The 27,959-nt window shown below is 42.7% G+C and overlaps 1 protein-coding gene across 1 annotated transcript in view; it reads right to left on the reverse strand.

Moving 5' to 3' along the window:
• ANXA2 (annexin A2) overlaps positions 1-27,959 on the reverse strand; it is a 40,915-nt gene that overhangs the window by 7,383 nt on the left and 5,573 nt on the right. The window contains exons 2-6 of the mRNA XM_057722641.1: positions 23,242-23,300; positions 19,978-20,077; positions 7,171-7,265; positions 3,724-3,837; positions 581-671 (exon numbers count right to left, since the gene is read on the reverse strand). Of these exons, the coding sequence (XP_057578624.1) occupies positions 581-671; positions 3,724-3,837; positions 7,171-7,265; positions 19,978-20,077; positions 23,242-23,289 (448 nt within the window). The 5' untranslated portion in view covers positions 23,290-23,300. The remainder of the gene's footprint in view (positions 1-580; positions 672-3,723; positions 3,838-7,170; positions 7,266-19,977; positions 20,078-23,241; positions 23,301-27,959) is intronic.

The raw sequence follows: 27,959 nt of genomic DNA on the forward strand, positions 1-27,959 counted from the left end.
TGCTTTGTTATCTATTGATGGAGAAAATGCACAATGGCAAAAACTAGTAAGAATTAAAGAATGAATTCTTTTGAATGAATCTGTACTTTATTATTCAAAACAGCACCTATGTTGATATGTAGTGCCACACGCCCATGTAAGCTGCATCATTTACTCCACCGTGGGCCTCCTACACTGCTTGGTGTACAAAGGTCCATGTGCCTCTTGCAACAATGATGCACAGTCAGGAGCTGGGAATCTCCTCAGCAGAAACTGGACAGCAGAAACCCATGCAGTATCCATGTAGGATACTGAATACTTCTCCCCATCAGATCTTTTTTTAAGAAATTTTGTCTTCTCTGCTTCCCTTTTGTATACCCTTTTGTATTAGTTCCAGTGTTATGTAATAATCAAAACCCAGGCTGTCAGAAGATGGAGGGGAGGCACCTGGACCACAGCAAACCCCTGGATGGCAGGCGTTTCTACATACGGAATCCAAGCATCCTATCAAGCATCCTATCCTGAACACCAGCCCAGGGGGCCAGGAGGGGGTCACAGAAACTGGGCGGAGAGGGCACACCACAGAACGAGGGCTACTCACTTTCCTTATAGACTCTGTTGATTTCCTGCAGCTCCTGGTTGGTCCTTGAGCAGATAATCTCAATGAGGGAGTCCTCATCAGTCCCCAGCCCCTGTGAACCAGGCAGCACACGCATCAGCAGGGAAAGTCCACCTGGCCACTAGCCCACTCCTCTGATCTCAGTCAGGTCAAATGCACACACTGGGTCTGTAGCAGGCCCCTTTCCTCACTCCTCCAGAGGGATCTGTACTGCGTTCCTTAGCACAAGGTAAAGTTGTATTCTATTCCTTTAAAAAAATGCTTCACCAGAATAAAAGATGGTTTAATGGACATGTTTTTTTAAGCTCAACTATATTAAAGAAAAATTTTTTTAACTATAAATATGTAGTGAAATGGGAAGAGACAGCAATGGAATACACCTAATTGTTAACAGTGTTTGCCTTTTGGCAATGGGTTTATAAAGTGAGTAACTTTATCCTCTCCCTATGTTTCTTTCTTTTCCAACTTCTCTAATAATCAGCTATCATTTTAATAGATGAGAAATAATTTTCTTTATTACACAATTCTGCTCAGTAATTTAAAATAAAGGAATACAGAGATTTTATGCTGTCATTTGCAGCCAGCACTGTTAGACTGGAGTAAGTCTTTTACGAGGGAAAGGTATAGATAAGATAAAATTTTTAGCTTTACCTCTTTGAAATGTAAAATTGGGTTAACGTTAAAAATTTCATTCTTGCTTCCATTTCTTGCTTGATTACTATGCACTCTTCAGGCATTTTAGAGAAGCAGAAGGAAATAATGAAGTGCCAAATAAACCCAGACACCAACACTTTATTAAGGAATAAGAATTTGATGGGTGATGTATTCAAATTTAATATATACACTTTTGAGCTGGCGTGCCAGATAGCTTGAAAGGAATCAATGAAACATGTATTTCAAAGCTGGTTTCATGATCAAAGTCAAGATTTAATAATCAGGATTCTCTAATACTTGTCCTTCCGAATATGGAAATATCACTTTGAACTACGTAGCATTACAACTGTTTAAAATGTAAATCAATTATAAGGTATTAATACAATAAGAAACTTACTTATCCACATGAAAAGTGTGTCAGCTATTAATTAAGCTTATTAGAGTTTATATGCCCCTAAAAAAGTGGTTGATGTAATATAAGCTAAGCCTCAGGTTAATAGTTAATTTTGAATTTTATCCCTCATCCAATCTATAAGCCAAGGCCTCTTCTCCCAGAGTTTTTAATCACGATTTGTAGAGGTGCTGGCAAAGCCAAAATTTCTTCCCTTCTTAGCACAAGGTCTACACAACATTCTATAGATATTACAAAGAGACCACTAAGCATCTTCAAATATTTTAGGGGGCAGTTTTTCAATCTCAAGGATATATAATAAGTATAGTCTAAAAATAACTCGTTGGAAGAAATGCTATATCTCGACATTGCTGAAATGTAAAACGGGTATGGCAACATAAGATCTGTTTTCTTTCATCACTGATATACCCATGTTAATACCAGAGAATTCTAATAGTGTTTTTTCTCTATATTTAAAGGTGACCTTGGCAATTTCGAACTTGGCCCAAGCTGTCCACAGACTGTCCACAGTTCCCGTCACAAGGGCAACGTCTACTGTGACATATGGCAGATACTGCCACTGGTATTGCCAGAAGTCAAAACAGCTTTTTTTTTTAAAGCATAGTTCAGTTAATGTCACTCCAAGCTTTATGGATTTCAGAAGGGTACTCAGCTGTGATAGCTAATGGAAGAGCTGGCACAAGGTCAAAGATTTAGCAGTGAAAGCACCTTTCACTGGGCCCAATTCCATAGATGACAATGGCGATGGACAGCTCAAACAGGTCTGTTTCAAGTCACTAATACCTGCTAATAGATACTGGTAAAACTGCACAAATCACAACTAAATGAATTCTTGGCGAAAATAAGATTAAACTGGTCTGACGTGATAATGGTCAGAAGAAACCTAGGAGAGGCCAGCTCACCCAGGGCTCCAGAGGCCCCAAGACTGAGTGTTTCCAGTGTTCTTTTTATTAAACAGGGTCATTAAGTGTTGTCGACATTTTATCACTCCCTCCAAGGCAGCCTACTCAGAAAACTCCGAGCAAGTCTGCTTAAATAAACTAAGCACAGCTTGGGCCAACCTGGAAAACTGATCTCAGAGCAAATCTTTCAGCAGCCCTCAGCTATCAACTTCTGGGCCCTGGAAATGCCTGGTGGGAAACTGCCTCCCTCTCAAGGTGCTCTGTGGGGAAAGGGATGACAACTGAACTGTGACATTAGCTGGCGACAGGCTCACAGCTCTGTCTCTCCATAATTCAGAAATGGTGGCATCACAGAAAACGCTCTTGGACTTCGAATAAAAAATCAGAACTACAGCTTTCCCTCCGCCCTGAGGTTTTACCCAGTTTTTCCCAGCAGAGGGCAGTATCAGATTAGTCAAAGTGTTGCAGGCACACATAAAAAGGGTTCTGTGCTTTGCTGTTAAACATGCATTTACGTTTATGTATCTACTACATTTATATAATACTTGATGTTTTAGGTACACACAAAATTCAGGGGAACTTATAACCTGGAATTTTTACTATCTAGTTTAACCTAAAAATCCATGTTTAAAATAACTTTGCAAAACACAAACAAAACACAGGAACCATTCATAATCTGAAATCACTTTTATGTGCACTGTGATGTTCTGATTGTGCTCGAAATTTGAATCACACAATAGGACTAGCAAGAAGGCCAGAAGAAGAAACAACCAAGAGTATCCGCAGATTTTTGTTAAGCTTCACTTAACAAAAGCTGTGAGTTTCACTTCTGCCTTAATATCATAACAAATCTTTTTTAAGGAGGAAGTGTAATCAAGGAAGTAGTTTTTCCAAATGGTATTCCAATTGCCCAGGTGCCAAGCAGTAGCAGCTGGTAACTGACTTTTTTGCATCACGAAATTTCTTTACAGTCTTAAAAAAAGTAATTGAAATATTTTTGGTACAAATCCTGAGACTTAAAGCTTCAGTTCATTCCCAAAAAATGATTCCAAATGAGAATTCAACAAAACTGAAAATCACCTAATTACACTCAGAAAGCTGTAATTCACAAATATTAATGGCCGATTTGACAGAGATTGCATCTCACACGTGTTTACCTTCATGGATGCTTTCAGCTCGGAAGCATCGTACTGAGCAGGTGTTTTCAATAGGCCCAAAATCACTGTCTCCAGGTGGCCAGACAAGGCTGACTTCAGTGCTGATGCAAGTTCCTTCAGAAAAACAGGCAAGAACATGGAAAACTTGATTGGTAACCAATATTCCCTTTAAAACTAGTAAGACAAAAATACAAGAGGCATATGTTTCTAAAGCAGGTTATGATTCTTTGACAAATCTGGGGTGTTGGGTCAAAGCACCCTTCAACTGCATTCCCTTTGGCAGACCCAAAGGTTTGAAGCTGATCAGACTTTGCTCCGGTGAACTCCCCTAAAATCCAAGCTGGTTTTGCCTCCTCCCCCAGTCAGTAAAAAGAAATCGGAGCAGCCGTCTTAGAATGCTATGAGTGAGTGTAGTCTATAATACGCTTATAAACTTGCATGTGATAATAGCCTATGGAAGACAGGGCACTTTCTGGGATCAAGGCCCCTGCTAAGAAGCAGGCAGTCAGAGTGGGGAGCCTCCAGGGAAGCAGAGCCCTTGGGACCTGCTGATATCGTCCTGTAAAAGATTTTGTGCAGCTGTGCCAGGGTTGGCTCCAGATGGAACCAGAGGCCCCCACATGGCTGCAGGTGGGCTCATGAAGCTGTCCCATGCACAACACTTGCCTAGTGAGAGACCCTCTATTTTCCATACCAAACAGGAATGGTGTTGATAGAGATGGCGGGGACTACAGCACCCTCATTCACTTCTTGACTTCCCTGCTGTATATTGTTTCTTTTTATTTATTTATTTAATTTATTTGCTGCATTGGGTCTTCCTTGCTGCGCGCGGGCTTTCTGTAGCTGCAGAGAGTGGGGGCTACTCTTCATTGCCGTGCGCAGGCTTCTTATTGCAGTGGCTTCTCTTGTGCAGCACAGGCTCCAGTAGTTGCAGCATGCAGGCTCAGTAGTTATGGCTCTCAGGCTCTAGAGTGCAGGCTCAGTAGTTGTGGCACATTTGCTCTTCGGCATGTGGGATCTTGCTGGACCAGGGCTCGAACCCGTGTCCCCTGCATTGGCAGGCAGATTCTTAACCACTGCGCCACCAGGGAAGCCCCTATATTCTTTCTTAAAGGTTCCACTGTCACCATTAAAATCCACTGACAGGTTTCAAGTCAGAGGCCTGAGTCAGCAACTCACAAATGCAGACAGGTATCCCAATCCACTGTGGCTTTTACAGATGCTTCCTCAGGGATTAAACTTCCTACAAATCACGGACAGTGACTGCTGGCTAACTCTCCTGTTACAACTATTTTTTTCTTTCTTTCTACTTTTTCCCTCCTCTCCTCTCCCTTCTTTCCTCCTCTCCTGCTTTCCAGCAGCGCCCATGGCATCCACAATGTTTAACCCCTGGAGGTACGTGCAGGCTCTATGAGGTACCCTGCAGCCTGCTTCAGAGAGCATCTTCTCACATCATTCACAGACGTCAAGGACTGGGATGGGTCTCAGAAATCATCTGGCCCAACCCTTTCACCACCTACTTTCTCCTGTTTCCCAAAGTCCTAGTAACACACAGCACTTAGGAGGGGACTTTAGAAGCTACACCTTCCACTTATAGCACCAATTTTCCAATGTGGAACTTTGAGGTTAGGTAATTCCAAACTTAGCCTACCCTTGACACTCCCCTCTACCCATTCTCTGTTCAGACCTCAAATAGCATTTGGGCACCTACTAACTTCTTCCACTTCTATAATAAACTCCTCATGGGCGGTCAACTTCCTGCTTCTCATAATGTCAAGCACAGGGCTCTCTGCACTTAGCAGAAACTCCAGATATGTTTGACAAATAAAATATGACCATTCCTTATAGAGAAACCTGGCATCTGCTCAAACATGAAAGAAACAAAATCAATCCTCTCTCCCAGCTCCTTTCCACTCTACTAGCTGTGCCCACGCTGTTCAAGCCCCTCGCCTAGGCAGCCTCGGTCCCTATTGTTAAAGTACTCCACAATACAGGCTTTTCTCCTTTATTATACAAACAAGGTTCTGCTTTCAGGATTTCCTTCAGGAAGTATCTCAAGTATTTTATGTATCTTTCTTTAAAATGTGACAATTCTCCTTGGCCCAAGGCTGAGAGACATCAAGAATCAGTAGGACAGTGAGTTGTCCCCAGCCCACAGCAAAGCCTGTGAGGTCACCAATCCCACCATAATTCTGTAATATCTTCCCTCCAACAGGGTATGTGAGAGCTTTGTTCTCCATCTATCTCACCTGAAATCGAGATCCAGGCTTCTATGTACACTTATGTGTCCACACCCAAGTGTGTTCCAAGCCCACACTCTGTGACAGCTGAAGAAGCAATTACAGGCATAATGTCCAAAGAGGTGGGCCTTCTGCTCCAAATGGAACTCAGCTCTACCAGCTGACAGATCCTTTTGGGAAAGTGGAGAGATAAACACTCCCCTTCATGCCTCACTATAGAGATTAATATAAGTCTAGCTGGAAGAAGAATTTTAATGCATATGAGAGAAAAGAAGCCACATGCTTTCCTATTTATGTCCTTTGCAACTGTTTGAGAGGTGGGAGAGGGAGCTATACCAGGGTTTGACCTGCTACTCCCTGGACCCTGGTCATGTCAACCCCAAGTGCAGAAACATCTTTTCTAGAATCCTTCCAGCTCACCTCCACTGTGACTACGAGTGAAAGCCGTAAATCAAATGGGAGCTGCAGGAAGCCACGCTTACTGCACTGTCCAAGAATAAATCAAAAGCTTTTAATAGCAAGAAGTTAAAAATAAAGCAGCCTGTCCTTAAAAATAAAATTTCCTAACACTGCGACAAAATAAAGGATGAACAAGTGCTTGACTGTTCCATAACCACTAGTGGACAAGCAAGGGAAAAAAGCCCACGAGACGCTTTAAACAGTGGGAGCGTGGTGAGGTGAGGACAGCCTGGAAGCCAAATGAACTACTAACTAAACCTGGTGGTTGCAAAGCTCTTAAGAATTCAAGTGTTTTTTTGTTCTTTTTTTTTAAGACCAAGAGGAGCACATCAGGATCAATACTCAATGGAGGCTAGTGTCCTAAGATTAAATTAGAAACATTTTATCAAGAGCTGGCAGATGTCATAAAGATGAAATGAGTGGCCACCGGCACAAATAAGCACCTAAGCATTCAATAAATGACACCCACTGTTGTTCTTCCCTATCCCTTCTTTCTATTTCCAGAACTGTTCCCTCTACATGCTCTGGGTTGGAAGAGGGTGTGGTCTTTATGGATAAGCTCCAAGCACCTCAGGGGCCATGTATGTGTGAGTTGTGACTCTGAGAGGATGTAAGGGGAAAACCTGGGATCCCCTAGGGTTCCAGAAGGCGCTTGCTGGTAAGAGCCAGAATTCATGAAAAGAAAAAGCAAAGGCTGAGGAAATGAAATTCAAAACAGAATACCCTCCCATCCCTGAACCTGCTGTACCTTTTTGGTCCTTCTCTGGTAGGCGAAGGCAATATCCTGTCTCTGTTCATTGCTGCGGTTGGTCAGAATGTTAACGATGGTGACCTCATCCACACCTATGAAGACACAAGTGATGAACAGTTACTCAACCATATGCTCTAGTTCTCTGGGCTTACATAGAAGGTTTTAAGCATTTTTCCAACTGGAAATGTATATATTATTCTCTAAAGTGAAATACCAAGACAGTAAGATTTGTTTTCTTCCTTTTTGTCAGCACCCTCCACCCACCATGTATACCCTCTTTTCTTTTTTCCCCTGACAGCCTCAAACCTCAAACCTAAATGGACCTTTTAAGTATCTGTATTAAAAAAAATATATATATATTTTATTCATAAATTGGTTCCTGGACTTAAAGAGTAGGAGGTGCGTTTGTGCGGCTTTGGCAGTCAGATGGAACAACAAAGATTTAGGAGAATTTTAAATGAAGGTCCCCGAATTGCCATTTAACTGGGGATTTAATAGACAGTAACTGCGGCCTGAATTAATAGAGACAATTATTTATATTTATTGCAGGATTATGGCTATATAAGCAGTTAGGTATAATTTCTATAATTATAGAAACTGTCATGACAAATGAGTCAGATTTAATATGGCAGTTGTATTTTAATAGCATAATTGATTAATACAATCCTACTTACTGAAGTCTAAATTGTTTTGTAAGGAAAATAAACGTTCCACTGCTTTTAATCTTCAATAGGCAATTTTAATAATCACTTTTATAACTTTATTAAAAAGAGTAAGTGTTTTAATCTAAATTAAATCTAAATTGGGAGTTTTGAAGTGCCACCAAAATATTTTAGTACCTATTTTAATTGGAACATGTGTATTTACAAAGATAAGCAATGCCTTCTGGTATCTGAAAGTTTCCAATTTTATATCAGAAATGCTCCTAACATGCCATTTAACTTAAGGGAACATGATTTTAAGAATTCAGAAAGTGAAAGGTCTCTCTCCTGACTGATTTTGAACTTTGTTTAATAAAAGGAAGAGTCTTTGCCATAACTGGATACGTTAATTCCTGGGTGAGAAAGAGCAGTGGTTAAGCCTACAAGGTCACACGTGAACTGCAAATAGCCGGGCCTAAAGAAAATCTGGTGTTCCAAAGCAACAGAAAGGTCAGAGCTGTAATGCTTTTGAGGCAGAGGCCATGAGCAGACTGACAAGGAAGGTATTCTAAACTCTTCAGTGTGTTAGAAAGATCAAAAAGCAGAAAGTTAGAATTTCCAGGTCTAAAATTAAATAACATTTATTTTTGTATTTACATACTCATTTTTAAGTGAATTCATACCAATATGGTAGTCAGTTACCTTAACTGCAGCATTTATACCTTTAGCTTTGACTTTCAGAGTAGCCAGTATTGACATGGAAACCCAACTGCTGAATATGAGATAGTTTCAAAAATGTATTTCAGCATTGTATATTATATCAAAAAATAAAGGGGAAAAATGTCTAGTAATAGATTAAATAAATGTTCTTGTCCATATAATGGGATACTATACACACAATTTAAAATGATGGTTTAAGGTATTCACTGCCATGAAAAAATGTTCACAATATACTGTTCACGTAAAAACACAGGCTGCAAAACACTGTGCCCAATCTAACGTGATTTTTGTAAAAATGTGTAAGAAATGATGTAGAACCCTTTATACCAGAATTTTAATAGGGATCACCTGAGTGACGGGATTATAGGTCATTTCAAGTTTTCTTCCTTTTGATTATGCATAGTTTCCAAATTCACCACCATGAGGATAAAAAGGGTATTTTTTTAAACATATACACCATGAATGCCATATAATCATATGATCTATCATCAACTAAATGACTTCACCTCCTGAGATCCCTAGTGTGGTTCTAAATATTTTAGTTAGAATAAAACACGATATGCCATGATAGTCAGGAACTGTTATCTATATCATTCTCTTCAGTTTCCAAAACATCTTAACACAAACCATCTTCTGTAACCCTCACACAACGAGAGGGGGGATGGCTATTTCTCTGCCTAGTTTACAGATGGGGAAGCTGAAGCTTCACGAGACGGAGGCGCAGCTCTGCCCCTGTTCCCCGTGGACGCATCTGCCCTCCTGGGGTCTCACCATCTATACCTGTATGAGGAAGGGACTTGAACAATGATTTCTAGTTCTACTTCCAGGAAACACTAACACAGAAAATGCAACTTTATGTAACTTTAATTTACATTTAGTCTCAGTTAGGTATAGGCTGGAGAGATTTCTTCACAGACTCATTAAGGCCATGAGGCTACTTGAGTGGATGTGTCTGGGCACATGGGCACACGTGCCTACCCACACATGTGTTCACGTGTGCTCTCGCTCAGTGTTCTATGGCTCTAACTTTATGATAATAGGAAAACCGTTTGTAAATGTCTTTTTCCTTTACACTTAACTTTCTTACCCAAATCTGAAAATGCCAGAGAATAACAATACACAATTATATCCTCTAACCTCAACTCTAGTATTTCCGGAAACCAACTTTGAGGCTGCTGACCTGAACGCATGCCAAGAACACTGACCTATAAAAATTATTCTCCCTTGGAAACAAATGCACAGCTGTGCTTGTGTCAGAATGTGGTCCTGAGCCCACCTGAGGGAGAATCACATGAAACACTACAAACACAGCGTCCTAGGCCGCTGCCCCCCGCCCCGAGATCTGATTAAAGAGTCTTGAGGACTTTGGACCTGGGAAGCAGCGTTTCAGCCAGCTCCCTGGTGATTCTTTGAGAATCACCATGAGAGATGGAAAAGCATAGGTGGGGACTGGAAAGGCTGTTGGAAATCTGCCTGTGTATAAGACTAGAAAATTGCTTCTGCCAACTGCTCCTGTGAGGTGGAGGGTCAACTACAATTTTAGGGAAAGAAATGCTTGCCTTTGTTCAAACAAAGCAGGTAACAAACAATGCCTGAAAGAGCTCATTCCATAAACTTCAGCGCGGTGCCGTGCTCTTAGTCAATGAAACCTCTCTTAGCAATCAAAACAATGAACCTCTCTGTTCATAGCAGCTTCACGTTCAGTCAACAGTCAGAACGCAATCCAATTATTGGAAATCCCCATAAAGAGCCTGGGTGGTTAACCTGAATCTCACCTAGGAGGCAGCAACAACTATAGCCTGAAGGCATCGAAGTGTATTTTCACCTAAGTTATTTACCAGGCAAACAGCCTGCTGTGATGCAGCCTCCAGCCTGCTGGGACCCCTTACCAGTGAAGGATCTGATACACTCCACAAGCCCCAGGGCCAGCAACTACCAAGAGATTACACGGAGGCTACTTCTACCGGTGGAAGCCCCCTCCTCCTTCCGAGGGCCTCACCTACATCAGCTGTTTCTCCCATACCACTACTCGCAAGTTTCAAACTGAACTGGGAAGAGGAAAAAAAATCACAGGGCCCAAGATCAATGGTCTCGTCAAAGCCACTTAAGGCATGTCCTATGTTGGAACACAAGAATGCATACAGCTGCCGGTGGGATTTAACCATCTCATCTTCAGGACACCGCTGCTTCCTCTCAACCTGCTATCATCATTGGTGAGTCGGTTTATTCCTGTGAAAACAGTTCAGTCCAGGTTGAAGCTGCAAGGGTCATCCGGTGACTCACCACTGCTGCTCAGGATGCAGCTGAAGGATGAGGACTGAACACTCAGCTACCTATGTCAGCAGGATCACCGTCAACAAGTGCACAGTGAGTGCCAGCACACCAGGAAAGCTCTGCGTTTGACCACGTTAACGCAGGCGCCAAGGCCAGCAGCGGAGGCTCTGCCCCGCCGGATTTGCGCTTTCTGATCTCTCTGTGCCAGTGCGGAGGTGTTTGCTGAGGGAAGGAGCCCAGGGCCAAAAAGAAACTGTGGGGTTGAAGCAAAAGCGTAAAGCAAACAACACGCCTGATTAATGCCTCTTCTCCCACCCCGTTCCCCTTGTGTTTGATATGGAAGGTCACAACATGATCCAAGCAAAGCCTCACACTGGCCAACAGTGACCTGGGGGGCGGCGGGGGGGCCCAGAGAACGTGAGTGAGAACACAGTAAATTCTGTGATTTAGGCAGATGTCTTTTAATGTCTTTTTCTTAATTTAATTTTTATTTTATATTGGAGTAGGGTGGATTTACAACGTTGTGTTAGTTTCAGGTGTACAGCAAAGTGATTCAGTGATACACATATCCATTCTTTTTCAGTCTCTTTTCCCATATGTTATTACAGAACATTGACTAGAGTTCCCTGTGCTATGCAGCAGGTCCCTGTGAGTTATCTACTTTATATATAGTAGTGTGTGTGTGTGTTAATCCTAACCTCCTAATGTATCCCTCCCCCAACCTTCCTGCTTTGGTAACCATAAGTGTATTTCCTATGTCTGTGAGCCCGTTTTTGTTTTGTAAGTTCATTTGTATCAGTCTTTTTAGATTCTGCATATGATATCATGTGGTATCTTTCTCTGACTTACTTCACTTAGTATGATAATCTCTACGTCCATCCATGTTGCTGCAAATGGCATTACTGCATTTTTTTATGGCTGAGTAATTGTATATATACCCCACATCTTCTTTATTCAATCCTCTGTCGATGGACATTAAATGTCTTTTCAACGCTAACAGAAGTTAAGATCGTCAAGACTGGTGAGGAACTAAGACACTAAGATGGGAAACAGCACAAAAGTTTCTAAGCATTTATTTCTTGAATGACAATGGCCAGCTAATCTCATCAGCTAACTACAAAAATGCTCCCGAGACGGGGCATCTGAAAAAACCAGTCCCTGTTCTAAGTGCCAGTCACCTGAAGCCACAGCTCTGGCAAGTGACGCCATGGGAAGGCACCGCTGACAGCAGGACTCATGCAGAAAACTCTGGGGCCATGGGTCCCTTAAACCATCAGCCATATTTTTAAAACAAAGAACACCCGCAGTCTAAAATAACGGCTGAATCCAAACCCACAAAATGGGCCTCCTGGAGTTTCTTCCTCCTCTCTGCGGGTGGAAATCCCAAGTCAGCTCCGCATCTGGCATTCCATGGAAAATGTGTATCTCTATTGTCCATGGCAAGGCACCAAGAGGCCATTCTGGACAGGATGCTGACTCACATCTGCCAAGATGCACGACTGCACAGAGAAAATAATTTCATTTTGTTTGATAAAGAACTCAGGAGGTCCTCCAGGCAGAAAATAAAGGAAAATTGCCCAGATCTGCTCCTTATCTAGATCAGAGGAGAAACCAGGACTCAGCTTAGATTACTGGGCATATCAGTATCAAACCTCAGACATCATCTTTGCAAAAGGTCAAAGGCAGGCAACTGAGAGAGGGGAAGGCACGGACCCACAGGTTTCATTTTATTATTCTAACAGTATCAGCCATTCACTGAGTGCCTACAGTGTGCCAGGCATTTTATGAGGTGCTCTGTATAAACCTCTCATGCAATTGCCACCATGTCTGTGGGCAAAGGGTGTTGTTACCCCCATTGTACTGATGAAGAAACCAATGCTCATAGAACACAAGGACTCACTCAAGGTCACACAAGCAAGTTACTTACAGAGCAGGGATTCAAACCAGGGTTAAAGATCTGTGTCAGGTTATTCTGCCTCTTATTAGAGAAAATTATCCAAAACTTGAAAATAAGGCAAGAGGAAGGGAGCATGTCTTCCCAGTGTGGCTAAAAGGCCCATCCAAGACTGCTTCTCCAGACCATGCTCGCACTTCAACTTGCTACTCACTACTGATTTACGGCACTGGCTCTGTGGGGTTACATGTTAACTTGCAGATTTTGGTCCAATAGAAAGGATAGTGTCCAAGATTATGGCTTCAGTGCCCTGAAGGACATTAATGGTCTTGTATCCAGCCCAGCAATCTTCTTCCAACATTCTTTTCTCAGTGCCTATAAACACCCAGTCTCTCAAAATTCCCGTTGAACCAGCCCTATCTCAATGAATTAAAAAAATGTTCGACACGTGTTTATCCTATATCTCTGAGTCATGTTTGTACCTTTTTGAATTATAATTTGGTACTTCTTTATACCACACTCCTCCACCGAGTTGCTAAAACGGATTTGAGACAGTAATGTATCTATTTGTCTATAGAACTGGACTTAATATTTAGAGCATACAAATGTCCACCCACCGAATATTCTGTAGATGATGATATGCCACCCAGTAACAATGCATGGCCACTGAAGAGATAACCCAACTGAGCAACCGAGGCTTTTTCAAGATAAAGAGCTAGAAGACTCTCTTCTAGAAACAGCCATGCATAACATGGTGGGAGCCTAAAATGCCAACAAGAGTGATTTTAGGGACAGAGAAGCCTATACATGCGCGCGCGCGCGCGCGCGCGCACACACACACACACACACACACACACACACACACACACACACACACACACACGGCCCACCACCTGCCATGATGCTGCCTTGGTCTGAGTCAGGGAAAGTGTGGTTTAGCTGAGTGCCTAAGCAGAGGGTTGGGCCCAGAAATCAGATTTCTTCTATTTCCATTCTGCTCTGGTCTCACCTCAGCTGAGTCCCTTAGAAAGGATTTACGTACCATCTCTTTGGTAATCCTACTGGATACTTTCATAATCTAGAACCCTGTCTGCCTTCCGTGCATAATTACATTTCTGAGATACTCTATAGGACCAGCAGGAAAACACAAAGGCCACCACTCAAGATCAAATCAAACAAAACTGCAAATGAAGGGTTATGCATAAAACATAAGCACCAACTTGTGCCCTGTTGCTCTATCAGCCTCCTGAGTCAGAAAGTAAAAAATATGAACAGATGCAAAAGAAACCGACACACCCAGCCTGAAGCCAGATGACTAAGAAGAAGTTACTATTTATTGTCTCAGCACTGCTGACACCAGATAAGAATGTGGTGACTTTCCTCGTCCCCCAGTGTCACCGGTATTCGGATGTCCTCATGGAAAAGAGGTGACCGTCTTTTACAAAAAAGAAAGAGCTGAGTGGCAGGCAATGAGAAAGGCACCAGGGACTCCTTCACCCATGTTTCTTAGGCTCCTTGGCTTGAGTTTGGCATCTACTACCCGAGTAGACAATGATCATCTTGAAAAAAAATCAGAAAATCTGTGCCCAGAGTAAAGGTGGCTGTGACTCAGCACTGGTCCCTCTTTGTTCTCAGCAGTGCTGTAAGATGAGAACTCGGTCTAAAGTAAACTTGAACACAAAAGGGAAAGTCATCGACGGGAAGGTTTTGTTCCCTCCTGTTCACTTCCAGGAGGCTGAGAAGGCCCTGGGCTACGTGAGTCACAAAAGCCTTTCCCACAAGCCTTTCCCACAAGCATGCTTGTACTCAGGCTTGGGGGTTCTTGGTTTGGGTCCCCACCTCCCAACCCCTCCTATGGGAGAGAAGCTACTTTTCAGGCTCATCTGCCTCCTGGCATCTTCAAGAGAATACATTCCCAATTGCCGTCTCAGCTAAATGAATACACCTCCAGGTGTGCAGGTGAAACCAACAACACATCCTTTCTTGCTTCCCGCTTCCATGGAATGTTAGTCTTTTGGCCATGCTGGAAATCTTAAGCAGCTCCATTTTAAAAGGAAAAAAAAAAAGCACAAAAACTTGCTGCAGTTATGCTTCTATACTTGTGCTTATAAGAAGGGGGGTAAAAATCACCCCCTTTTGCAACCCTTCCCGAGAACACAAATACTGCCAAAATCAAAACTGGCAATAATAATAGGGCAACTCATTACCCTCCCCTTCCAGAGAGAGACCAAAGCTGTACCCGTTTATTGGCACTTACACTAACTCTGGGGTTGTGCTGCTGCTAATTACAACCTATTTTATGTAGTCTAGATACATCCTTTTCTCATTTAGCTGACTTTCTAGTTATTTGGACCCACATGGTAAACCATTCACAGCTGTGTTGTACACTCTGCAGTATATATTTAACCCAAGGCCAATCTAGACCAAGAGACGCCTACAGATTTAAGTCTCAGAAACCTCTTGTTAATTAAGTTACATGACTACTTTTGCACGGCTTTATTCCGTTTCTAACTAGACGTTCATTAAGGTAAGTAACTGCAGAGTCGACCTCAAGCCAGAGTTCACACAAAACAGTCATGCATTTGGTTTAGGGGACAGGCTCCGGGAACACAGAGATCCCGTCAACCAAAAACAAAGCAGACTTACAAGCGCGAGCGGAATTCATTTTGGAAAAAAGGTTCAACGCGCGCTAGGGGGCTGTTTGACAAGAACTATAGATGAGATGAAAAGTATTACGAAGACACAGATCAAGGAATACTTGATTCTGCCTCGCTCTTCGAGAAAGCTTGGAGAAGAGGCTGTGGTCAAGAGATGTGCGGGCACTGCCCGGATGTTAGAAGCGGGCTCACACTCTCACCAGAGGAAGGTGCACACGCCTGTGGGCGCGAAGTCTCTGTCGGGGCCACCGAACAGCCTGGAGAAGAAGTTAGACAGAGAATCTACAGTGGAGGAGGCAAGGAGGCCCGTTAAAAATAAGCACAGATGCCCTAGCAGCCCGGGTGAGAGGTACGGGCGGAGGAGAAGGGAGGCGTAAGAGCTGCTTCGGGGCCTTCGGACCAGTCTAGGCAGCACCAGCCTATAGATCTCACCCAGGTCTGCCCCTCCTGACCCTCCCCACCGCAGGCTTGCCTTGGTTGACAATCCTTGTGTTTAATAGCAGTGAGTAACCCTCAGCCACAGGTGACGTGCTCACAGTCCTTCCTGTGAGTACTCAGATGGGGAAGTAGATGTACATTAGGCAGTACAGGTAATGCCCAGCATACTCTACACTTGGCGCGCGCGCGCGCGCGCGCACACACACACACACACACACACACACATACACACACACACACCCGCGCTACCCTATCTGAGAGCGGGAGCCCAGAGAGTCATCTTTTCATGGTCATTTGGCTTTTGTTTGTATCAGCATTTGAGGGTTACCCTTTGTTTCCTCTGATGTCAGAAAACACCAATTAATTTGCATTGTGTTCTCCTGGTAAAGGGTTTGAGGCGGGAGCTGGTGAAGGTGTGGCACAAGCTTCTTAATTACACTTGAAGTGAAAGCCATTCTAAAAGGGAAGGTAAGATCTTAATTAGCTCATTTTTTAAAAAGTAGTGTTAGTATCTAAAAAGATCAAGGGGAAGGAGAAAAAAACAAAAGGGATGTGACTTTCCCAACTACAGCTGACCCCTGAGCAACTCAGGGGTTTTGGGGTGTCGACCCTCCCCACAGTCAAAAACCCACGTGTAACTTCTAGTCAGCCCTCCTTATCCTCAGTTCCACATCCGTGGAGTCAACCCAGCTCTGATCGTGTGGTACTGCAGTACTTACCATTGAAAAACATCCACATGTGAGTGGACCTGCACAGTTCAAACTCACATTGTTCAACTGTAATGACTTCCTCTTTGTTTTTAATTTGGTTTACTGCCTTCCATTATGAAAGTAACACGTGTCTTTATCGAAAATTTGGAAAATACAGAATATACTGAAAGCACCAGAAAAGAATCAATTACCCATACTTCTACATATCAGTTAATAATGCCTTTTATTGTTTTCTTTTTGACATAAAAAAAACTGTGGTGGTGTGATCATGTTGTATATACTATTTTAAGTCCATTTTCTATGCAACTGACAAATTTAAGATGAAATATGTTAAAATGAGTGTTCCAAAATTGATTGTGGTGATGATTGCACAACTCTGAATATACCAAAAAAAACCACTGAATTGTACATTTTATATAGGTGAATTGTATGAGATGTGAACTATATCTCAATAACAATGTAAAAAATTTGTTTATAAACTTTGCTTTTCATGTCTCGGTGACATGCTAGACATTCTATGTAATATAAAGGCACATTACCATAATTTACAAAGTCACTCCCCACCTAGAAAATGGATGTAGGTTTGTCACCATCATGACCAATGCTGATAATAACATCTTTGTTACAACACTGAGCTCTGTATGGATATCATACTCTTTCCTCTCAAGAGTTTCCTAGCAGGATTTAAGGTGCTAAACACACCAACAATTTAGAAACTATCTTAAAGGACCAACATACTTAAGAAAATTCAGTTACTCTTTAAAATCACTAGGCACCAAAAATAAATAAGTAAATTAAAAGCAGTCCTAAGCGGGACTCACTGGGCATTAAGTTTGGGAGAGAAGATGGGACCAAAAGCTGGACCCACAGATATGACACGTATCTGGTATCCACAGAATCACAGCTAGAAAATGTTCTCATGCCTGAAAACAACACATGGCAAAGTAAGAAGTCTGACCCTGACAGGTGGGTAGCGTAACACTGGGGTGCTTAAGAACACAGCCCTGAGGATGCAAAGAGTCGTGTTCAAACCCTTATCTGAACCACAGCCAAGAGACCTGGAGCATCTTAATCCTAAATTGTGTCCCCCATAAACTGGGGAGGATAGCACCCTACATGAGAGGATTAATGTGAAGTTCACCTAGGAAGAATGTTCCTGAAATGCTTGGTGCCACACCAGCCCATAATTAGCAGCACTCAATAAGTAGCTGTCACCCTGGTAACGGTGACGTCAGCTGTATTTGACCAAACTGGAATGCAGGAATTCAGATCTTAGCCCTCCAGACGGTTCTGCTTAGAAACTACAGTAGTTTTCTACCAACTCAGAAAGGGCCTGAAGGTATTTTTATTACCCTTGGAATTTCAGCTGTTACCAGAGTTCATTGGGGCAATCTTTACATTCCAGTGTGCTAAAAGCTTTCTCATGCAGTGATAAAAGCAGCCTTTGTCTCAAGCTTGTAACAGGCTTTGTCAGATGAGTTAACTTTTAAACTTGGATTGTCTCTACAATGGCTCGTTGGGAAACCCCAGGAATGTAGGTGCATCCAAACAGTGAGACAGGGTGAATTTTTAGGAGAGCGGATTGTGTGTGTATACGTGTGTGTGTGTATGTGTGTGTGTGTATGTGTTAAGGTAACATATTTTGAGCACTATCTACACGCCAGGCACCATGCTAAGTGCTTCCTACTTCACAACAACCCTGTGAGGTGGGAACTTTATTAGCCCCCCTTTTATAGGAAAGAATCTGAGGCTGAAGAAAGTTAAATGTTTTCCCAGAGTCAGTCAGCTGGTAAATTAGTGGCAGAGCTAAGATCTGAACCCAGGAACACACATGCTCTCATCCACTAGGCTCCACCAAGTAGAACTGACCGCAGGGAGGTAGGCCCTGCAGATTTTAGTTTCATTTTCTGATCAGTGACTTCCTGACTTCCCAGCCTGGTCTTTGACAAAAATGGTCATTTAAAAGCACCAAAAAAGGGATTTCCTTGGTGGTCCAGTGGTTAAAACTTCACCTTCTAATGCAGGCGGTGTGAGTTCAATCCCTGGCCGGGGAGCTAAGATCCCACATGCCTCGAGGCCAAAAAACCAAAACACAAAACAGAAGCAATGTTGTAACAAATTCAATAAAGACTTAAAAAAAAAAAAAAGCACCAAAAAAGATGGCTTTTTGAAGGTTTAGTGAGTTGTCTAGGCCGTGGTAGTGGGAGGTACTCACAGTGTCCCCATGGAAACTAAGGCTGCTTAGTTTTGATGTTGCAAACCTATGTCCTACTAGGACCACAGGAGGTAAAGGATCTTTCTACCCTCCTTCCTATCCCTGGAAACATAGTTACCAGTTTCTGCAACAGTTTTAGGAAAAGCAACTATGCAACTTATCCTGCAAAATAAGACAATTCTGAGAGTGAAAGGGGGCACAATCAGCAAATATGCAGGGATAATGGGGACACGTGGTCACCCAAATTTTAGGTGCCCAGGCCACCCTGATTGAGGTCCCCAATTTGTCAGTGACCTGTATGTGAACTGTACAGGTGTGTCCATAAGTGAAAACACTCCATCGTCCTAATGTCCCACAGCTCATCTGCAGGGGATGGACCAGCAGCCAGGATCACATGTGTCTCAGTCTAGCCTCACATGAAAAGAAGCACTTTTTGGAAAAGAGGGAAAGTGTAGTGAATCACAAGCACCTCTGCAATAACCCCAGTGTTTCCAGGGATCTGGGGATGGGGCACCCCCAAAGATACATGCTTCATTAAGACAAGCCGAAAAATTCTGAACACTGGCTTTTGCAGATACAGAAAACAGCATGATGATCTGAGCAGGCCTTTGCTCAACTCTTACCCAACTAAATGCTTATCTGCTTTATTCTGGAACAGAGGCTTTTACGCCTCCTCGTCCTCTCTTACTCATCCTTGAACTCTAGGAAATACATCCACCTCGACAGCTCTTCAAATCCAAGCTCCGGGCCTAAGGAGTGGTGTCACTTGTGGAGTTAAAAAAAAAAGTCTGAATTTTTTGCTCCTTAGATCAATCTGAGAGCAAAGCAGTTCCCAGCATTTTCCCAAGAAATGTAATGAAATTCAAGGGGATTTAGGACCAAAAAGAGGCCCTTAGGGATCACCATGACCAACTTCTTCCTTATGGAAGGGGTGGTGAGGCCTCAAAGTGAAGAGCTGAGCCCAAAGCACACACCCAGGGGATGAGACCTCCTGGCCCTCAGCTGAAAACTATTTCCATGTCACTATGTTGTTCGGTTCATTTAGTTTCTCATGTTTTAAATCTCCTTCTTTCCAAAGAGATGAGGGAGGGAGAGAGAGGGGGAAAGAAGGAGAGAAAGATGGGGTGGGGTAGGGTTGGATCACTCCATTAAAGCTCAATGACAATTTCAAATGACTAGTGCATGACAATCCAAGAAAGAGACTAAAAACCCTTCGGTCAGCGTTTGACAAGAGGAGCACAAATGGATGGCCTACCTTTAGTCTTGATGGCCGTTTCAATGTTCAGAGCGTCCCGCTCAGCATCAAAGTTGCCGTATGCTTTGACTGACCCATATGCACTTGAAGGGGTGGAGTGCTGAGGTTAAACGACAAACACACTTAAATCACACACATTTAAAATCCTCTTGTTGAAATGTCAATACCTAAAATATTTTTTCCTATTGTTTCTTTTAATAATTCGCATCACTCTTAGGCCAGGTAACTCAATATGTATTAACACGCCATCCCACACAGGATACAAAACTGCCTTGCTTCTAATGAGAATTCTTCTTCGAAGGCTCCGCTAGTTTAGAATATGATAAATCTATTTCTACTTTTCATCTTACTTTTTGTGCAAGCTCAAAGGCAGACAACGCAAAGCTGGGCACTTGAAACTGCCCGTTTTTGGGGGGAAGGCTTTGAAGAGCATGAAACTGGGCTGGCAACAATTTGAAACAAGCTGGAAGAATGGAAATGCCTACATGACAAGTGTGTTTAGCCAAGTTTTTGCCACGGGCACATGAATTTCCACGGGGCCTGTATCGCTGAGCTCACAATTCTTTAAAAAGCAAATGTAGAATGCCTGCCTGCTTGTCTCTGACTATCAGACAAGCGAGGGAAGAAGCGTCTTTCTCCTACACCCTCTACTTTGGCAGTGCTACGCTGGCCACTGCCGAGGCACCAAGGTGGTCAGGCCACACAGCCCACATCCTCTGCTACTGGCCGAGTTCCGCCTCCTTTCTCTCCTCTCTCTACTAACCCTAATCCCCTCGGCTATCTTTAACACTATCCTCCTCCACCTGCAACTCTTCCTAGTATTTTTTTTTCTGCTTTTTAAACCATGCCTTCTTCCTTTTCCGTGCTTTTCAAAGCCCTTCCAGATCTGATGGAGCCATCCCAGATGGAGGTAAGGACAACAGCATGATCTACATCAGGTCTCCTTTCCAAAGTGTTAACTACTCTCCTTTGAAATGCTCCCACAGCCTTCCTCCTCCCTACGACCCAGTCCCAAAGCAAAAGACACACAAAACAGGACTGACAATGTTCTTTAGGTTGGCTGATGGCCGGTGGAGCCATCCATCACTGCCCCACCTTCAATGTCAAGGCTCTCCATCCCCTCATTCCCTGCCAGTACACACTTCCATCATATCATGACTATCTTGGCTCAGTTGCTGGGAAGAGGCAGAGACTGAGTTGCCCTGACTTACCTTTCCACCTACAGGCATCACATCACAAGACACCTCAGCATTTATTAGCAGTGAGGTTGTGCAGGTGAACAACTAAGCTGCCATCCTTCCAAATGTCTCCCAGCACAAGCCAGAAATCTAAGTTTAGGACTGGAAAAAATATTTCAAAATGTGTTTGTGACCATCTTGGCCAAAAAGTAAATCCAGTTAATATATATAACTGAAACACAGTAGATTACCAAGGTGTTTTCCATATAATTTCACTACTTAAACTTTCCAGTAAGATTAACTCAATGGGAATAGAGCACATATTCAGGAAAAGGTAATAACAAAGTATTATTCTGAAATACTTACTACATATGCTATGGTGGCTACAAAATGAGGACAGAAATCTAAGGGAATACATTTTCCCATTTATTAACAATGCCATCAATTATTTACAAAGGCAAGCAGTCTGGTCCTCGAGCCATATCAAATATGGCTTCACATACCAGGTGCTGTGTCATCTCATTCCAAAAACAACCATCAGCAGGGAAAAGCGTTGCACAATTTTATAGTATCTCTAGAAATAAAATTAAATGGACAATTGAACCTATTACCTGTAAAATTCATTTATCTGAAAATCAAATTATGGAGGCAAAAATGCTGTTTCTCTTCCCTCAAAGTATTGAGGAATACATAACATTTTCTACTGCAGTCTCATCTCTCCACACAGAGAAACACACCATACTAGAATAACTTCAAAGGTCGCATGAAAAGCCCTCTTAGGAAACCTGATACTAAAAATGATCTAATGATCTGATTCATTAAGAAAACATTTATTTAGCTCTTGGGCTTGTCTGGACCTCAACACGCTGCTAGTACGGTTGCCAACAGCAGTGTGCACGAGGTCCAAGAGGAAAGACGAAAACGAGACAGGCTTTATACTGCATACAGCCTGTGCTCGCACCAACATCATCTAGCTGAACATTCTAATGGCAAGGACCAAAGACACAGGGTTCTATGCCATAAGACCCAAGCTGCTGTCAATCCACTTGAGTGCTTCTTTGTATTTTAATTTCACTGAGAGCATACTTTGAAATATCTGCAAGATATGCCTACAAACCAGCGTCACCGCTGAGTTTCTGTAAAAGCCAGTTCTGCCAAGATGACCTGAAAGATGTATGGTATTGGTAGATATTTTATATATTCATAATTTATATTCTACTTTATTCTAAAAGCATTTGCAATGACTTGTAATTTTGCACATAGCTTTTAAAAATTTGACTGTAAAATAAGAAAGCAAATGCATCAGAATTTCCAGGTTCCTGTGAAAGACAAATGTAATTCTAAGCTCCCTGAAAGCCAAGGCAAAAAAGGCAACATGATGAATTATAATAATATTATTATTATTTTTAATCTATCTATTTTGGAGAAAAGCTTTCCCAGGTGCTATATTTTTAAAAAGTCCTTATCTGGAATAACTACCTGGACACTCTAAGAAGTCCAAACATGCAGGATCATTTTCAATATGGCTGCAGCTTATGCCAACCATTAATAAAATCCAAGGGCATGACATTAAAAGTCCTGTATCAATGAGAACCTACTGTGTAGCACAGGGAACTCTACCTGGGTGCCTGTGGTGACCTAAATGGGAAGGAAATCCAAAACAGAGGGGATATATGTATCCGTATGGCTGATTCACACTGCTATACAGCAGAAACTGACACAGCAGTATAAAGCAACTATATACTTCAAAAAAATAAACAAATAAATTAAAAAGTCCTGGATATCATAATTACTACCACTAGCATGTTAAGTATAAAGCAGGATAAAATCCCAGGCACCTCCGTGTCACCAGTGTCTGTCCAATTTTAATGTGATGCCAAAACAGTTTCTGGAGCCATAACATTTCTTTCAAATTGAACTACTAGGAACAGCTAAAGTAATGGGGAAGACAGGGGAACCAAGGGGGGAAGGACTGTCTGAATTTCATCCTCATTTTCCTTAGATGTACAAGGAAAGGAAGGGGCACAGTTACCAAGAGAGATGCCCAATTTGCAAGAATTACACAAAGTGAAGATGATATACTTACATCACCCTCCAAGCTGAGCTTGCACAGAATTTCATGAACGGTAGACATTCTGAAGGAAGCTAGAAAAAAAAAGTACAACAAAAAGTCTTTATTATGAAGAGGCTTTCCTTTCCCCCCAAGTGCAGTGATTCATTATACGAATCTCTACTTCTTGGACCATTTCATCTGACGATATTAGAGTAATTTTTGCAAACAGATGTAATTCCCATCTTGTGATTGGGAAAAATTAAAGCTGAGAGATGGTTTGCCTCCAGTTTGGGATAGACTACAGAACTTGCTAGTCTTGTTCTTGCTCTGTTTAAAGAAAACCTGGGGAGGCGGAGTTGTAAATACAAAAACAAAATGTTTCCCAAAACTAGCGCAACTTGTCCAAACAGGGTAAGACTAAATCTTCCGGTTCTCCTAAAAAGTGATAATCTTGTCAGACCAGCCATTACTTCTGTATTTTTCACCAGTAATTTAATATATTGAAAAGGGTCTGAAAACTATAGATGTGAACTGCGATCAACAGCATTTTCATGCTGGAGCATTCCTACGTGGAGGCCTTTATTCCCATCCGTAACCATTCTCTTAGCTCACCAATGCTTAGAAGATATTACACTGTTGACGGACAGATTTTCTGACATTAACTCATCCCATAAAAGACTGATCCTTTGGATTTAAGATTCAAAATGGCTGAAATGTAGTCATCTGCCAGTTAATACACTTAATCAGGCAGTGATACCGCAGCCTGATGAATTGGCTTTCCAGTTTGCAATCACACAGTTCTCGGAACTGATACACCAACCCCTGCCAAAAAAAAAAAGTGCCCAATTGGCAGGAAATTTACCTTAACTGAGACAAGACAGGTCACTTAGCAGCAGCCTCCCCAAAATAAAGAAAATAGAGCAGAGCTACATCCTCAAACAGTGGGAACGGCATCTGAATTGCACCAACTCCTGTTTTGGTCTCTTTTCGCTTGATATTCTTTGATCAAGTAAACTGTGCCCATGCAATTCAGCTTTCTGTTCTCTTCCAATAGTTTGCTTAGTCTACATGTCTTCATACAACTGGCTTGGTGGGAGTATTTTGACAACAGACATTTGCTAATTTACCAGAAGACTCTGGACAAGGCAGATTCCAGGCTCTGTGTGGGGTGAGTTAGAGGAATGTAAGAGAAGAGGATTTGCCTTTATTTGTGGTTATGGAAATATTTCTGCAAGATTTTCACAATGAGCTCTCTCCTACACCACTCTTCTCTCTTCTTGATGCTTATAGGAGTTTTTTAAGCACAACAAAAAAGAAAATCACAGCTATTCCAACTCCTCCATTCCCACAACTCAGACACTATCACACACACACATATACACACACATCCCACCCCTGCAATATACCCCAGTACTAAGATATAATCCTAATTTGTAAAGTCGTCCTCCATAAATAAACTGTGGGACATCCAGACAATGTAATATTATTATTCAGCACTAATGAGAAATGAACTATCAACCCAAGAACAGACATGGAGGAAACTTAAATACATATTACTAAGTGAAAAAAGCTAGTTGGAAAAGGCTACATATGATTCCAATTACACGACTTTCTGGAAAAGGCACAACCATGGAGACAGTAAAAGGATCAGTGGTTGCCAGGGATTAGAGCGGAAGGAGAGAGGGATGAATTGGCGGAGCACAGAAGATTTTTAGGGCTGTGATACTGTAATGGTGGATACATGTTATTGTATGTTTGCCAAAATTCATAGAATTGCAACACCAAGAGTGAACCCTAATGTAAACTATGGGTTTTGAGTGATAATGATGTGTCAATGTAAGTTCAGCAGTTATAACAAATGTACTCCTCTGGTAGCGGATCTTGATGGTTGGAGAGGTTGGGGTGTATGTGTGCACAGGGCAGGTGCTGGGAATATATGGGAAGTCCGTACTTTGCACTCAGTTCTTCTGTGAACCTAAAACTGCCCTAAAAAGTAAAGTCTATTTTCTTTAAGAGTCTTGCTCTGTAGCTAGACTGCAATACGCTAGCCACCAGCCACATGGGGCTATCAAGCATGAAAAGTGTCCAGTCCAAACTGAGATGTGCTGTAAGTGTAAAGTACACACCAGATTTGGAAGACTTAGCATGAGAAGAATATAAAATCTAAGAGTAATCTCCAACTTCATTCTATAGGGTCTCATTAGTGTGCTGCTGGGAATGAGCAAAGCGTACATGAATTCCCCAGGACACGAACCACCTAAGCCCTGGCCTTGACTTTCACTCCTGGCGCTTGGTCAGAACCGGACTAGCCTTGACTTTCACTCCTGGGGCTTGGTCAGAACCGGACTAGGTTTGCAGTGAGGGGTAAATTGTTGTCACCTGCCTGGCAGAATTCTAAGGCCCCACTGTAAAGAGCTAAGAAATAAAAATGCCAAAACAAAATGAAGACCAGTAAGTCAGAGTTGTTTCTGGGTGTATTAAATTCCACTGATTTATTAGATCAGGTACTTCACATGGGTTCTGATGTTTAGGAAATCGCAACTGGAGAGGCAGGTAAGTTTCTGCCATGTAGTTCTTTCAAGGTGTTTTTTCAGCTCTGAGCACTGGCTTGGGAGACAGTTGCCTAACCATGTCCCACACGGACCCCTCAGTACCGTACAAACCAAAGACCATCTGATTCATGTAACTCTTCTCCCACAGCCACAACATACTGAGACAGAAAATCAGGATTTTCAAAAGCCCCACAAATCTTCCTTCCCATTTATTTAACCATCCACAGTGGTGCTGCTCTTTCACCAAATCAGTCCTACATGCCACTACCAACTAAGTTCCTCTATTTTATCTTGTCACAATAGTTCAGAATCCATCCTTCCGTGATGTTCTTACTCCAGCTCCGCCCAGCCCTCTGTCTACTCCCCAGCAAAAGTGGACTTGAGCCAAATTGTTCCTTGCTTCTCTCCAAACACATGGCAACTGCTTTAATCCACAGCACCCTGATTCATGCCTCCTGCCCCATCTCTGATGCCACTAGACTTACTCACTGCGTAAAAGTGTCCTGAGTTCTTGCCATGTACCACACATTCAAATGGCAGACATAGTACAATTCAACAAAGTGGGGAGCATGTTCTACCTCATCTGCCCCATAGTCCCAGTTCCCCCACAGATTTAATTAAGAGGGCCTCTGCACACTCTAGGTGCTAAATAAACTTTCAGAAACAACGAGTTGCTAATTTTGCATAATTAACATTTATATTATTTATAATCATTCTGCAGAAAAAAATGTCACAATAACCAAAAAGCAATATCCATGAAGCCTGCTATTACTCCCTGCAAGCGTCTTCCGTATCATATACACATTTCCTGAGACTTCCCTTGTGGCGCAGTGGTTAAGAATCCACCCGCCAAAGCAGGGGACACGGGTTCGATACCTGGTCCGGGAAGATCCCATATGCTACGGAGCAGCTAAGCCAGTGTGCCACAACTACTTAGTCCGCGTGCTGCAACTACTGAAGCCTGCACGCCTAGAGCCTGTGCTCTGCAACAAGAGAAGCCACCACCATGAGAAGCCTGTGCACTGCAGCGAAGAGTTAGCCCCCAATCGCCACAACTAGAGAAAAACCCGTGCACAGCAACAAAGACTCAACGCAGCCAAAAAAAAACACAAACATTTCCTACTTCTTGCAAGCTTAAGAGCGAACACATGTTCACCTTAGAAATAAAACACAGCTCTCAATTCTTCACTACATCCTGGTCTCTTCACTACATCCAATCCTCTGGCAATGCAAAGTCATCTTGCAGACGACTAATTAATCTCCAGAAGAAACAGTAGGCTTTGCCACTCATAATGTTTGTTAAAACATTAGCTTAATATAGTGTATTTGATTAATGGGAAGATGTTAGGGTGCTGCTACCCTTGCAAGTGGAAAGAGGAAGTCTTGGCAGGGCTCCTGTAGGTTACAAACCCTGGTGACACCCAGGTAATCAATCAACAAGCCCCTAACACACACACACACTCGGCCTGCCTTGCATTAAGGGCTGGGAGAGACATACACAGAACTATGAAACACAGACTCCACCCCTGCAGGACCTTCCAACTCTCTTCCCTTCTCACCCCAGGGAGACTAGCCCAGGTCACCCAGCTAATGACTAAGGGAGGCAGGGCCAGGATCCAGGGCCCCTGACTCTTGGGCCCTTGCCCTATCAACTCACCACAGCAGTTCTTCATTCCAAGAGATTAAGACACAGAGAGAGAAAGATAAAAGCAGCATGAGTGAGATCAGAGGTGAGGTACTGAGAAGGGCCATCACTCACCCTGGAAGTTTCCAGCCAGAGAAACAAGGGAAAGCCTGAGGAGATGGGATGTGGGAGAGTGTGTGTGTGGGCGGGGGGGGGGGGGGGGGGGGGGTCAGGAGACAAGAGGCCAGGTTTGAAACCAGCTGTGTCTAACGTGGTGGCATGTGGGGGCCTGAGATGTACATTTCTGAACGGTGTGGATTGAAGCTTGGCTATGGAAAGAGATTTGATGCCAATACTCAGAGCATCCATTCACCAGACTTGCTCTGGAGGCTGCATTTTCTTACTGAAACAACAGCTCCGCCTTTTTAGTGTACCTATTGTTTTGAGGTCTCCATACCATAGGAGACGATCCACCACCCACCCCCGCTGACCACTGAGCGCACTGAAAAATTCATAAGCACATTAAAAGCAGAACAACCACTCCTTTTATGGCAGACCTGTCTACACAACATGAA

This window comes from Hippopotamus amphibius, chromosome 2, assembly GCF_030028045.1.
Source record: "Hippopotamus amphibius kiboko isolate mHipAmp2 chromosome 2, mHipAmp2.hap2, whole genome shotgun sequence".
NCBI classification, from domain to species: Eukaryota; Metazoa; Chordata; class Mammalia; order Artiodactyla; family Hippopotamidae; genus Hippopotamus; species Hippopotamus amphibius.